We start from the raw sequence: 13888 nt of genomic DNA on the forward strand, positions 1-13888 counted from the left end.
TAATTGTAAACCGTCCCTCGGTCCTAACCTGGTCACAGCACCTAAACGGACCTAATAAAAATAAGTTAAGAATAAAAAAAAGCCACACGGGCATCTCATGACCCGATATGGCCACCGACATCGGTTTCCGGTGTTCCGATGGGGGACATAACCGAAATGTTCTAGAGACCACATAGTGCGACATATCCAGCTTCATGGAATCGCAAGATGTGGCATTCTGAAGGCATATGGACATTCTATGACCAAAGCCGGCCAAAGAAAGAAGTGCTTTGTAAATGTAAATTTATTAGTCCAAATTCCTGAAATTTTACGTCCATCGTGTTAACATTGCGTAAAAAAATGAAATCACTAGTAAAGAAGCACTTCGCCAACTCAAGACCAACTATCAAACTATTGTGAGGTTTCAAGGATACGGCGACAGCATGGGAGATCCCTCAATTCCGGCCAGCACGTTGTGCGCCGCAACCACCGACATGTCGTCACGGGTTCTGATCGTGGCCGAGCCCAGATGAGGAACGATAACTAAAAAAAAAGACTTCATTTTAGTAACAATTTAAATTGAAAGAGTCTTCAACCTTACCCGCATTTGGCAGCTTAAGCAGCTCGCTGTCCACCGGCAACGGTTCCGGCGTCATCACGTCCAACCCGGCCGCAAAGATGGTTCCGTCCTTCAACGCCGCCACCAGCGCGTCCTGGTCGATGATCTCCCCTCGCGCAACATTCACCAGCACCGCCGTCGGTTTCATCTGCCTTAGCGTGGCCGCGTTGATCAGATGGCGGGTGGCGTTCGTCAGCGGAACCGCAATGAATACGTAGTCACTTTCCTTGAGGAGGGCCGATTGGGGCACAAACTTGGCACCGAGGTCCGCCGCTTCCGGCTTGGGGTTGCGTCCGCTGTAGATGAACTGTCCCACGTCGAATCCTTTCAGTCTCCTGGCGATCGCCTGTCCAATCCCTCCGAATCCGATAAACCCGACGGTGCTTCCCTTAATGTCCCGTCCCAGCATCCACTGCGGTCCACCCTGCCATTTGCCGTTCTCGATCTTCAACAGGCCCTCGTGGAACCTTCTACCAGCGGCAATCATCAGCCCAACCGCCTCATCCGCAACGGCCTCGTTCAGCACCGTCGGAGTGTACCCGAGGGGGAAGTTGCGCCGCTTAAACTCGGCCACGTCCACGTAGTCCATCCCCGCCGACATGGTCGAGATGGCCTTCAGGGTGGGCGCCCCCGCGTCCAGCACCTCTCCGTTCAACGCGTAATGACCAACCCACATGATTCCGTCAACGCCCGGAACCAACTTCATGATTTCGTCCCGCGTCGCCGGAACGTTCTCCGGGAAGATCACGTCACATCTGAAAAAATAAGAGCCGTAATTGAGTTAAGAACATCTCTCATTAGTGCTTGTTGGACTTACTTCTGACGCAGGATGTTGACGCCCTTTTCCGGGGTTTCCTTGTTGGTCACCAGGACCTTGGGGCGCCAAACTTCCTTCGAGGTCATCGTAGCACAACTGCAAAGTAAACCAAGGACAGAGGAATTTGTGAACTTCAAGTGTTTTGGTTGTTTTTTTTTTATTCTGCTCGCAAACAGCAGCTGATACGAAGAGTCGGGAGTCGACGACTGGAGTGAATACTATCTCTCTGATGCATGCGTTAACGTTGCAGTAATTGTTATCCGAGCATTCGTTGGTGAAGGTTGTCTGAATCAACATGACTCGTCACGTCCCGGCGCAAAACGCCGGCAATATTGCCCTACCTGCGGCTCAAGCAGGCAAAAAAGTGGGAATTTCCAAAAGGAAGGTTGAGGCCTCAACTGATGGCCAAAAACCGGGGATTTCCAAAAGGAAGGTGCTTTTGGAAGTGACATCGAACAGCAAAAAGACGAAAAAGAGCGACGGTACTGTACCGATGGATGAGGAGGAGGAGAACTCTTCATCGCACGAGGAGCAGCTTTTGAAGAACAACAAGTTCGCTGGACTGCCTGACGAGGACCAGGTAGCGGAAGCAAAGGAGAATGAAGTGAAACAGCGAAAGGAGAAACTGCCTCCTTTTTATGTGCGGCAATCAGCAGCAACGATCGACTTTCGAGCGGGGCTGGTTGAACTCATCAAGTCTGGGAAAGTCCTAGGCAACATTCGTCTGTGTCAGGACGGATTTAAGGTGCTGGTGCAATCCAGGCAGCACTATCAACTGGTCAAGGATTACTTGACCGAAAACGAGGCGGAGTACTTTACCCATGATGTCGTCATGGATAAGCCGTACAAAATCGTCGTCAGAGGTCTGTACGACATGCCAGTGGAGGAATTAGCTGCCGAGCTAAAAGTTTTGAAACTGGATGTGTTGGCCGTGCACAAAATGAGCCGACGCAACAAAGACATCAAGTACCGTGACCAGCTCTACCTGCTGCATTTGGCTAAGGGATCGACGACGCTTCCTGAGCTGAAGGCAATTCGAGCGGTTTTCAACATTATCGTGTCGTGGGAGCGATACCGACCAGTGCATCGTGACGTCACACAATGCTTCAACTGCCTGGGCTTCGGGCACGGAGGTAAGAACTGCCACCTGAAGCGTCGTTGCGCCAAATGTGGTACCGATGCGCACATCACATCCCAGTGCATCCAAGATTCGCTGGTGAAGTGCCTCAACTGCAACGGTGAGCACTCGTCAACCGACCGAAAGTGCCCCAAGAGAGCTGAGTTCGTGAAAATTCGGCAGCAAGCATCGACGAAGAATCAGCCTCAGCGTCGTAGAACTCCTCCAGCCCTGGTGGAGCAAAATTTCCCACCTCTTCAACCGCGACGCCAGGTCCCGAACTTGGCACCGTTGCCGTTGGATCCCAGGAAGAGAGCTGAGATGAATCATCCACGGCCGGGTTCCAGCCAGGAGCCGAGACCGCCACCACCGGGCTTCAGCCAGGAGCCAAGACCAACCCAAGAACCAGCAGTTGAGGAAAATGGTAATGATCTTTACACCTCAACCGAACTCCTCAATATTTTCAAACAGATGTCCGCTGCACTGCGTGGATGCAAAACCAAGACCCAGCAGATTGAAGTGCTGACCTCGTTCGTCATCCAGTATGGATCGTAGGTCCCTCAAGCTGCTGAATTGGAACGCTTGCTCCATTAGGAGGAAGAACTTAGAGCTGGTGGATTTTCTTCGCGAGAAGGAGATCGACGTAGCTGCCATCACGGAAACTCATCTGAAGCCCGGTGAAAAAGTTTATCTGCAAAACTACAAGATCGCGACGCAGCTCGACAGGACCACCTCTGGAGGAGGAGGTGTGCTTGTCGCTGTTCATCGTGATCTCAAGCCACGCCGGCTGCCACACTTTAAGCTGGACATCATCGAGGCCGTTGGGGTGGAAATTCCCACTTCGGTTGGCCCAGTACTCTTCATTGCTGCATACTGCCCACGTCAGGTGAATTCCAGAGATGGTTCAGCAGCAAAACTGAAGAGCGATATCCAGAAGCTGACACGGCGGAGCGCAAAGTACATCATCGCTGGTGACCTCAACGCGAAGCATGAAGTTTGGGGCAACAGCAGGAGGAATCGGAACGGAGTGATTCTGCACAACGATCTGCAAAACGGATACTACAACGTTGTGAGTCCGGATCGTCCAACGAGGGTGGCTCGGTCTGGGAATCACTCAATCATCGACTTCTTCATTACCAATATGGCTGAGAACGTGGCTCATCCTGAGGTGTTTGAAGAGTTGAGTTCTGATCACTATCCGGTGGTTGTGGAGGTTGGAGCTTCCGTTACTCCGCAGCGGCAACCAACCCGGAAAGATTACCACAACGTTGACTGGCAGCAGTTTCAGCAAGTGGTCGACAGCAACATCGACTATGATCAACACCCGGAAACTTCTGCCGATATTGATCGTTCGCTGGAGGTGATCCAGCAGGCTATCAACCAAGCAGAGGCTGCCAACGTTCGGGAGGTTCCTGTTAATTTTAAGGTAACTGATATTGACGTAGATACTAAACACTTGATTAGACTTAGGAATGTTTATAGGAGACAATATCAACGGACTGGGGACTATGACAAAAGATTTCAGTGAACAATTTGAACAAAATCATACAAGACCGACTTGACAATATCAGAAATCAAGAATTTTCAAAACATGTAAGCCAGCTTGGGAATTATTCAAAACCATTTTGGAAACTTTCAAAAGTTCTTAAAAACAAACCAAAGCCTATTCCTCCTCTTATTGTTGAGGATTCTCCTTTGATTACATCCGAGGAAAAGGCAAATGCACTTGGGCTTCATTTTGTTAGTTCACATAATCTTGGCGCTTCCATGACCAGCCGTAAAGAAACATCAGTTGCCAATAGTATTTCAACAATCAATGACTCTACCTTTGAATTTCCTGCAGATTCCCATGTTTCTGGTGAGGAAGTCAAAGTTGCAGTTAAACAAATGAAAAATATGAAAGCTCCAGGCTTTGATAACATTTTAATCTAGTGTTGAAAAAACAGAGTGATCAGTTCTTTCAACATCTAGCCAATATTTTCAATAAATGTTTGCAACTTGGTTACTTCCCCACCAATTGGAAGCTGGGCAAAGTCATACCAATTTTGAAGCCTCAAAAGATCCAACATCGCCAACAAGTTATCGTCCCATTAGTCTTTTGAGTAGTCTGTCCAAACTCTTTGAGAAGGTCATCTATTCAAGGCTTTTGGATTTTACCAACGATAATAATATAATTTTGAATGAGCAGTTTGGCTTCCGAAAGGGACATAATACTGCTCATCAGCTTACGAGAGTAACTAAAATCATCAAGCAGAACAAGCTTGAGTCTAAATCAACTGCTATGGCTTTGTTGGATGTTGAGAAGGCTTTTGACAATGTTTGGCATGATGGTTTGATACATAAACTGTATTTATACGGTTTTCCAATGTATCTTATCAAAATTATCCAGCACTATCTTTCGGAGAGATCGTTCAGGGTTTTTCTGAATGGGATTGCTTCTGGATTATTCAACATTGATGCTGGGGTTCCCCAAGGAAGTATTCTTGGCCCACTTCTGTACAATATTTTTACATCTGATTTGCCTACTCTTCCTGGTAATGGTGTGTTGTCACTTTTTGCTGATGACACTGCCGTTATTTATAAGGGTAAAATAACCAGATATTTAGTTGGCCGTCTTCAGAAGGGTCTTGACGTTCTTTCCGAATACTTTGGCGACTGGAAAATTCGCATAAATGCAGCCAAAACTCAAACCATCATTTTTCCACTTTCCAAATCGGCCAGATTTGCCCCAAAGGATGATGTTTTGATTAAAATGAATGATGTTTCGATACCCTGGTCAAAGGAAGTTGTCTATTTAGGTCTCATACTTGACTCGAAACTATTGTTTCGGCAGCATGTAGATAAAATATTGAACAAGTGCAGCATTCTCATCAGGTGTTTGTATCCTTTAATTAACAGAAAATCAAAGCTTTCTTTGAAAAATAAGTTAGCAGTTTACAAACAAATAATTTACCCCGTTATTGAGTATGCAGTACCTGTTTGGGAGTGTTGCGCTAGAACTCATAAATTGAAGCTCCAGCGTGTCCAAAACAAGGTACTCAAAATGGTTTTGAATGTTCCTGGCTGGACAAGATCAAGTGAGGTTCATGAATTAGCAGAAGTAAAAATGTTGGATCAGAAGATTCAAGAAAAATGTTTGAAATTCAGGGAAAAATGTGCTATATCTGAATACCCCTTGATTCAAGGATTGGTTTAGTTTATGGTAAGATTAAGTTAGTTTTAGGTTAGGTTATGTTTTCTTAATTTTTTTCCTCGTTGTACCTAGTGTTACAAAAATGATAAATCATATACTTTTAAAGTTAAGAAAATGAACAGTGTTTAAATCACGAAAAGCAAACTAAAGCTGAAGAGCCACAGCTGACCACTTATTATGTAAACCAAATGTAATTATTATAAGAAAGATTCAATAAAGTATATTTAATTCAAAAAAAAAAAAAAAAAAACGTTGCAGTAATTTGTTTAGTATTCGTACGTTGTGCGCTTATCTAAGGTGAATGTTTGCTGTTGGTTGTGGTAGTGATGGACTGTTTACTATGCGGTTAGTTCATGAAATAAATATTTAAATGCTACACTCTTTGTGTACTAATCAACTTAACCGATAAGATTGCAGCAGATTGATTTCCGTCTTGGTGAGCTGCGTCAGGAAAAGCCGTGTGAAATTTTATTCATTACGATGAAACTAAGGACTCCAAGCTTCTGTTGTCTAGTAACCTTTAGTGACTGACTCAAACACGTATAAGTTTTTACAATCTCTCGAGAGTTTGTGTCTCACAAACCAACTTTATTGCATGAACCTGCACTGAAAATTTAATCACCATAAGTTGTGTGTTCACAAAGCAAATCGCTGCTTGTGTGCTATCTTGTGACACGTCTATTGAAAAAAAATATGGCACGTGCTACAAGATATCACACAAGCGACCATTTTTCCAAACCAAATATTGAGAAAATGCATTTCTGGAGTTTTTTTTTTAAAAGGACCAATAAACCAAATTTTCAGTTTTGCTTTTTGGGTGTTTTCAATACCCCTGACTCAAGGCGGTTTCAAAAACACCCAAAAAGCACAAACTTTAAATTTGGTTTATTGGACCTTTTCAAAAAAAAACTTCAGATTTGGTTGTTATGGATGTTACCAATGCACAAAGGTCTAGATCGCAAAATTAAGTGGAAAATTGATTTTCCGAAAAATAGTGACGTTTTTGAGCTTTAGTGTCTACAGAAGAGTTGTTGCAAATGAAATGGGGCAACTTATGAATTGGTTGAAAATTGGGGTGGTTCACGATGAGGGTGATTTTGAAAATCTAACTATATACAGGAATATTTTTTAGATACATTTTTTGACATGTCAATTTGAACTTAAGGGTCAAAAGTTACATCCATTTTAAGGTAAAAAAGATGCAAATTTAAAACTTAAATATCTCGAAAAGGCGCAAGCCAAATTTTAAGCACCAGGTTGCATTTGAAAGAGGAGATCTAGCACTACAAACGCTGTAAAAATCTCAGCGATGTTTTTCTTTAAACTCGAGATATCTTTATTTGAAAATGTCTAATTTTCAAGGGAATACCATATGGGACTACCCTGACAAAATTCGAAAATTGCCCAAATATATGTTTTTCCATGTAATTTTGCCCACTGAATCTGAATCTGCCCTCAGAATTAAGCCAAAGTAACGAAAAGTTGATTTTTGGTCATATTTTGGGTTTCCATGTAAAATTATCACTTCCACTCAATTTTGCGATCTGGACCACAATGCATAATTTTTTGGTAGTTTGCAATTATTAGTTTACTCTTACCTTATCTGCATTGCAGTTACAAGAACCAATGTGCGAAAGGTAATTTCGTTTCGCATGCTGATTTTTTATACCTGTAAAATAAAATAAATTTTCTTGCAAATACTGAAGGATTTTTTTCCCAAGTTTATGTTGCCCCTCCTTCAATATTGGTCCGAAAAATCAGGGGGGAAAAAATATTTTTTCTAAGAAATTCAATGGAAATAGAAGTCTAATCAACTGAAATGCATTTTTCTGCATTGGTAATCGTATTTAGCATGTTTGGACTATTAAAAAAAAATTGAATTTTCATGATTTTTTTTTATTATTCGCAAATGTTGTTTTTTGTTCTAATTCCTTTAAATTTTGTAGTTTTATGGAAAAAAGTTGCAAGAAAAGGGGAGGGGATACATAAACTTTGAAAAATGTTTGAATCGGTCATTATACTTAGATATTTTGGAAACTTATGATTGCACAATAATTGGACAGACGTATAAAGCATTTTTAAACACTTTTGACATTCAAATGGCTTGCATTTTTTAACTTTTATTTTTTGCACTGTTTATTGGCCGAAATAATTAGACCCGTATTTTTTTAACCCGGGTGACCTACACCATGTTAGGGTGATCCAGTTTTGTCTACACAGCTAAAAAAATAGTAGTAAGTAAATAGTAATCCAGCTGCCTGTAAATGGCCTGGGTGTAAAATAAATATTGCATTATTTTACAATTTTATGTGATTTTACACCCCGAAATATGTAGCCCATCAGTATGGGAAACCTACTTGACCGAAATGACAAGCTCATATATGCGTTTATCCTTACAGCGTTTCATCGGTCTGATGGCCGAGTGGGCTTAGGCGCCAGTCCTAACTGTTGGTGCTCAGTTTGAATCCCGTCGGTTCCAACTTTTTCTTTTTGTTTGCAAAAAATATACATGCCGTTTGTAATATTAAGTGTTGATTTTGACGAAGGTGATGTGCATGCTTTTGCATGCGATTTTACCATCGGGTTTTTTGCTGTGTATTAAAAAAAACACACACACACATTTAAAAAAAATCATAACTTCGTGACATTGCAACAGATTTTAGCTCTCTTTGACGCAAATGAAATAATACAATGATAGGGTTTTAAGGAAAAACAGTTTTAAAAATCTAGCTGGACATCTAAAAAGGTCGTGTGATCTAATCTTACCTGATCTAATCATACCCTAGCGCAGCCAATCTTTCGAAGAGATCCTGGAGAGTTTGTTAGGTTATATTACGCCTAGCTCTCTTCTTTTCATTCATTAACATTTGTAGTGCGCCATTGCATCGGAATACATTATACCACAAGCGTTAAAGCGGCCAGGCCTACTGCGTAAAATTGTATCGCAGAGACATGATCCGTTTTTCAAGTGGGTTGATTTTGAGCTCGGAGTGTTCGAACAACAAAACAATTTTGAATCGACTGGGGAGGAAGAAGCGTGGGGACACAGCACCAGTGTCTTGGGAACAAAGAGCCTATACCTGAAAACCTAAGCCTATGTCTAAAAATATTTTTATCGTATTTCTCGGGAAATTTTACATGACATATCAAAAAATGGTCAAGTTATAATTACCGTACTTCGAGATACGATTTTTTAGAATAAAAATTTGATTTTTCGACGCACCGCGCGCTGAAATTTTCGTTATTGAAAGACGTAACTCGTATCTCGAAGTAATGTAATTATAGCTTCACCATTTTTTGATATGTTTTGTAAAATTTCCCGAGGAATCCGATAAAAATAATTTCAGGCATATGTTCTTTGGTCCCGAGACCTTTAAAACAGCACTTTAAGTTTTCATACTACCTTTTTAAATGTCAGACTAGATTTTAGAAAATTTAAACTTTTTTTTCTTTAAAAGCCGATCTAACAACTTTTCACAGCTAAAGTCGATTAAACTGTCGCGAGCTTATGAGTTTTTAAAAAATGTGGTTTTTGGGAAAATCGACGAAAATTTACATTGTTTGAACCACCCTAACTTGGCGTAGTACACCCTAATGGCCAAACAAAAAAAAATACGGGTCTTATAATTTCGGCCTAGGAACAGTTAGAGCGTCCAATTTCCCGGGGTTACAAATTTCCCGGGAAACGGAAAATTTTCTGCCAATTTCCCGGGAAATCCCGAGAATTCAGGGGAAATTTTAAATTTATTGAAAATTGTTATGATCTTGGTTTTAATTAATACTATTCAAAAAGATAGTATAGAACATCAACATCAATGGTTTAAATAAGTGTGAAGATCAATTAACATCTTGACTGCATGTAAAAAATAAAAAAAAAATCTATGTTGGTTTTTTTTTATGAGAAATTTTAAACTTGCCTCTGTGATCCGTTTATTGAAAAAAAAAAAAAAAAAAAAACAAAACAAAACATGCAGAAATTATGCTTTTCGTGTCAAATACTGGTTTAGGCTCTTGAACAAATGGTAAAGCTTTTTAGTGTTGGTTTTACTCCAAACAACCTAATGTTTTCAAAGATTTGAAGCAAGCTTTGAATATTTTTTTGCATTTTTTGAGAATAAACAATAGAATATATTTTTTGCAATTCTGTCGTGAAACTACTTACTTTTCCTGTCATTCTTGAACGACGAAATAGCCTACTTTTCTGTACCAAAAATAACAGAATCGAATAGCAACACTTTTCAAAATAAACGCTGAAAAATTCTACTTTTCAGCACTCAAATGGGTGCTGAAAAGTTGAACTTTTCAGCACTTGTTTCGCAAAGTAACACTTTTCAACATTTTTTTGATTTAAACGATTTATTGACAAAATACATGAAAATTTGACATAAAATTTCACTCATTGTGTGTTTTTTGCAAAAAATGTTGTATGGAACTCGTTGCAAAACTTGATTTTTTCAGCACTCTTCGTATTTATCCAACTCGGTGAACCTCGTTGGATAAATGTACGACTCGTGCTGAAAAAATCCTCTTTTTGCAACTTGTTGCATAAACTATTATTTCAATGTTTTTTTCTGTATTATAATGCAATATGATTTAAATTATACGATATATTAACATCATTCCACAAAAAGTCTTCTATTTTTTCACATTTAACCCACTAACACCTGTAGATGTACTAGTGCTCCATAATTCTTTTACTTTAAATTTTAATTTCTTCAGTACAAGGTATAAGGCTTTCTAGTTTGAAATTTACCAATACATTCAAAGTATGTTTACATTACAGCTGGACGATTGTTTACATCAGGTTTCCTATCTCTTTCTAGCAAAAGTTTTTTGTCAGGCGACTTCTAGCTGTTTTTTTTTGACTGACCGCCCGATATGTCTGCCAACATACTTCGCAGGGCTGTGACAGCTCGAGCTCGATCATTGTTTGCATCAGGACACTGTGACGAGAAGTTCATCATTTTTGAGTTAAATTATATTTTTTTTCACTGGGCCTAGAAAGCCTTATTCAACCAATTGAATTAATTCTTTATGCACACATTCGAATTTCATCCCATTTGATCATAGTAAACAAAAACTAAAAAAATCTCAGTTTTGATTTTGAGGCAAGGCGTTAACATTATTTTGATGAAATAACAACAATCTGTTAAAAGCTTACTCAATTGTAATAATTTAATACTCATAAGCAAGGTCTATTCCCAGTTGCTTCAAAACTTAATATCATCAGAAATAATTCTGATATCATAATTTTAGATAATCTGATTAATCATATATAAACCAAACAATATATTGAATTGAACAAAATCATGTTGAGTTTGTTCATTTATTATTTTTTCAGAGCATTTTCAAAATATAGTTCCAAAAATTTCAGAAAATGTATACTTCCGCTTGAATTTCAGGAATTCCCGGGAAATTTGTAAACGGGAAAAAAAAATTCCGGGAATTCCCGAGAATTTTTTTCCCGGGACGGGAAATTGGACGTTCTAGGAACAGTTCAATTTTGAGTCCGTTCGGAGAATTTTTTTTCCGATTCATGCTGTTTTTGTGGGGAATCGCTTACATATAATTGTTGGATACATATCAATAATTTTGCATATAAACTATAATTCCCGGGTCCCGGGAAATCCCGAGAAACACCAAAATTAAACTCGATTCCCGGGAAATTGAAAATCTCGAGAGTCGTCGTCCTCTTAAGTACTATGCTTCTCCATAGAAATAAGTTCCCAGTACATTTCGCTGGAGACACATGGTTCTTTAAGTTAGATGAATGTACGGAAAACCTATATGTATATAAAAAAATATATATTCTCCATTTTGAATATGTTACATTTTTGTTTTTTTTTTAGACAAAGCTAAGTATCTGTCTGGGTACCTAGCTATCTGTGCCAATTTCGAGCCAATTCAATTCTGGCGTAGGAGTCGCTTTTTAATCGGCGCTGTTGGTAGAATTTCCGAATTTTATCAATCGAAAAATAAACTGAAACATTTACTTTGTTTTTTTTTACATTCGAAAAAATGTGGAAATTTCTTCTGTCCACGTTTTTTACTTTTTTTCCTTCTTAAATATACATATTGCAGGCGAAAAACGAAAAAATCATAGGGACTATCCACAAACCACGTGGACACTTTTTTGGAAACCACCCCCCCCCCTCGTGGACAATTGTCCATACAAAAAAAACTTTTTTGTATGGAGCGTGGACAATCAACATACCCCCTCCCCCCTTTTAAGTGTCTACGTGGTTTATGGATGGTCCCATAAAAGTAACTTTTCAATAACATTTAGAGTAGTACGGGGCAAATGAGCGCACGGGGCAGAGGTGCGCACCAGCCTTTTAAATACTAAATTTCGACCTAAAAAGATTATCTTTGGGTTTTCGACTTGTTTCAGGATCAATTTTATATATTTACAAAAATAAAGTGCAAAAAATTATGTTTCTGAAAGTTATTAGGAAAAGTCACTTTTGGGCCATTTTGATCTTAAATTTGAAGTTTACAAAATAAGGGTTACAAAACTTCAGATTCACGAAATCTTTGAAACCATTTAACTAGTGTTTAGCCTAGCCAATTACCTTGCTAACCCTTGATGACCTTTTGAAATTCCTCTTCTTTATTTTTTATGATCATTTTTCATAAAAAAAATTGCGGGCCAAAGGTGCGCACTAAAATTTTCATACATTTTTATATAAAAAAAAACATATTGGAAAACTTTTATGTCTGATAAAATTGATTCTACTCTATATAACCAAGCACAACCAGGAAATCCCTTTCCACTACCTACTAAAACTGCATTTAAAGATATCACGCGTCATGACAACCACTTATCCAAAAACCTCGTTAACAAACAGCCGGAAGAGCTTTTCCTTCGCCAAATCTGAAAAACCAAACGTGGAGTTTCTTTCCGGCTCATTATAATCATTGTTCGGCGGCAGCCATCGTCTATCACTAATGATGCCACCCCCAACTCAACCCACTAAAACACGTGTTAGGACAAAAAAAGACACAGACACACATACACGTGTAACTTCAGTGTCCTTCACAAGCTCGCCCACAAACAAAGCGACCAGAATTTGGCGCAGACGAACCATGCAGAGTAGAGTTATGCTTCCTGTTTTTTTTCGTCCGTTTTTCATGCAATATTAATAAGGTTCCGCCGCGAGTAGTAAAACGACGAATGAGAAGTTCATTACTAAGCACACACTAACTGGAGAGAGTATATTTGGCCATACCGAATATGCCGTCCATCTCGGATTATTTTTGGCTTCGTTTAGCTTTTAGGGTGAAAGTTCTTAACAAAAAAAAAATGCAAAAAATTAAATTAAATCGAGTCAAACTTTCCTGGAAGTAACTGGAGCTTACCAAACCGCCGACTTGCTTGACACTGAACTCTTGCAAGTGCTTTTGCACTGTTGGACAACAAGTTTCAAACTGGATTATCAGCATTTGCCTGACGCTGACTGAGAACTCTGGAGCCGTTAGTTTTATTCTGGTTTGATAAAGCGGTACACAGCAGGGAGTCTGAGTTTTCAGAACTTGTGTGTGGTGTATCACAGCTGCATGAATTATAGCACTTGAATTAGTTATGAGCAGTAGTTATGTAAAACAATTATTTATTTAAATTTCAAATAAAAGCTGCTCGGATGACAATCTGTTGAATGTTGTTGTTAATTCATTTATTTCTGGACCTTTTTTTTCGTCAATACTTAGATACAGTCCAGACTCGATTATCCGAAGGCCTTGCAATAAATATCACCTCGATAAGGCTGATGCAAATATTCTTCAAAGTTTTTGTCGAAAAAAAATCAACGAAAATTTTCAAAAATTCAAAATATTTTTGAATAAACCCAAACATGCTAAAAATGATCCTAAACGCAAGGTAATTTGAAGACAATGCATTTTCAATTGATTTCAGTTACTTGCACTTAAATATTCATTGACATTTAGAAGTATGAGTATACTACACTCAACCCCCGGTAGTTGGTCACTTTTTAGTTTGACACTTTTTTAGTTTGTACCCCGTTGGTTGGTCAAAGTCAAACAAAAAAGTGACGAACTGTCACTTTTCCACGGCGCTCACGCACACTATCAAAACAAACGTTTGATAGTGTGTGTGAACTCTAAAAACTAAAAATGACTCCGTTCGTTTGACAACAGTTGGTATCA

General features: G+C 39.4%; 1 protein-coding gene across 3 annotated transcripts; it reads right to left on the reverse strand.

Annotated features, from left to right (window-relative positions):
• Positions 1-265: 265 nt before the first annotated feature.
• On the reverse strand, positions 266-13131 carry LOC6048793 (glyoxylate reductase/hydroxypyruvate reductase). Of its 3 annotated transcripts, none has more exons than XM_038257014.1 (4): positions 13085-13131; positions 1416-1511; positions 581-1353; positions 266-522 (listed from the first exon to the last, which is right to left on the reverse strand). In XM_038257014.1, the coding sequence occupies exons 2-4, from the start codon at positions 1499-1501 to the stop codon at positions 404-406; spliced, it is 978 nt and encodes a 325-aa protein (XP_038112942.1). In that variant the 5' UTR covers positions 1502-1511; positions 13085-13131; the 3' UTR covers positions 266-403. The 3 variants fall into 3 exon arrangements, with proteins under 3 accessions (XP_038112942.1, XP_038112940.1, XP_038112941.1); XM_038257012.1 differs by lacking the exon at positions 13085-13131 and adding an exon at positions 7324-7372; XM_038257013.1 differs by lacking the exon at positions 13085-13131 and adding an exon at positions 6129-6204.
• Between the last annotated feature and the right edge of the window lie 757 nt (positions 13132-13888).

Source organism: Culex quinquefasciatus, chromosome 2 (genome assembly GCF_015732765.1).
Source record: "Culex quinquefasciatus strain JHB chromosome 2, VPISU_Cqui_1.0_pri_paternal, whole genome shotgun sequence".
Lineage (NCBI taxonomy): Eukaryota > Metazoa > Arthropoda > Insecta > Diptera > Culicidae > Culex > Culex quinquefasciatus.

Coding starts and splice junctions, on each gene's coding strand:
- LOC6048793 (XM_038257012.1), bottom strand. Junction 1,354..1,415: donor GTCAACATCCTGCGTCAGAA/GTAAGTCCAACA, acceptor TTATTTTTTCAG/ATGTGACGTGATCTTCCCGG. Junction 523..580: donor GCTTAAGCTGCCAAATGCGG/GTAAGGTTGAAG, acceptor CTTTTTTTTTAG/TTATCGTTCCTCATCTGGGC.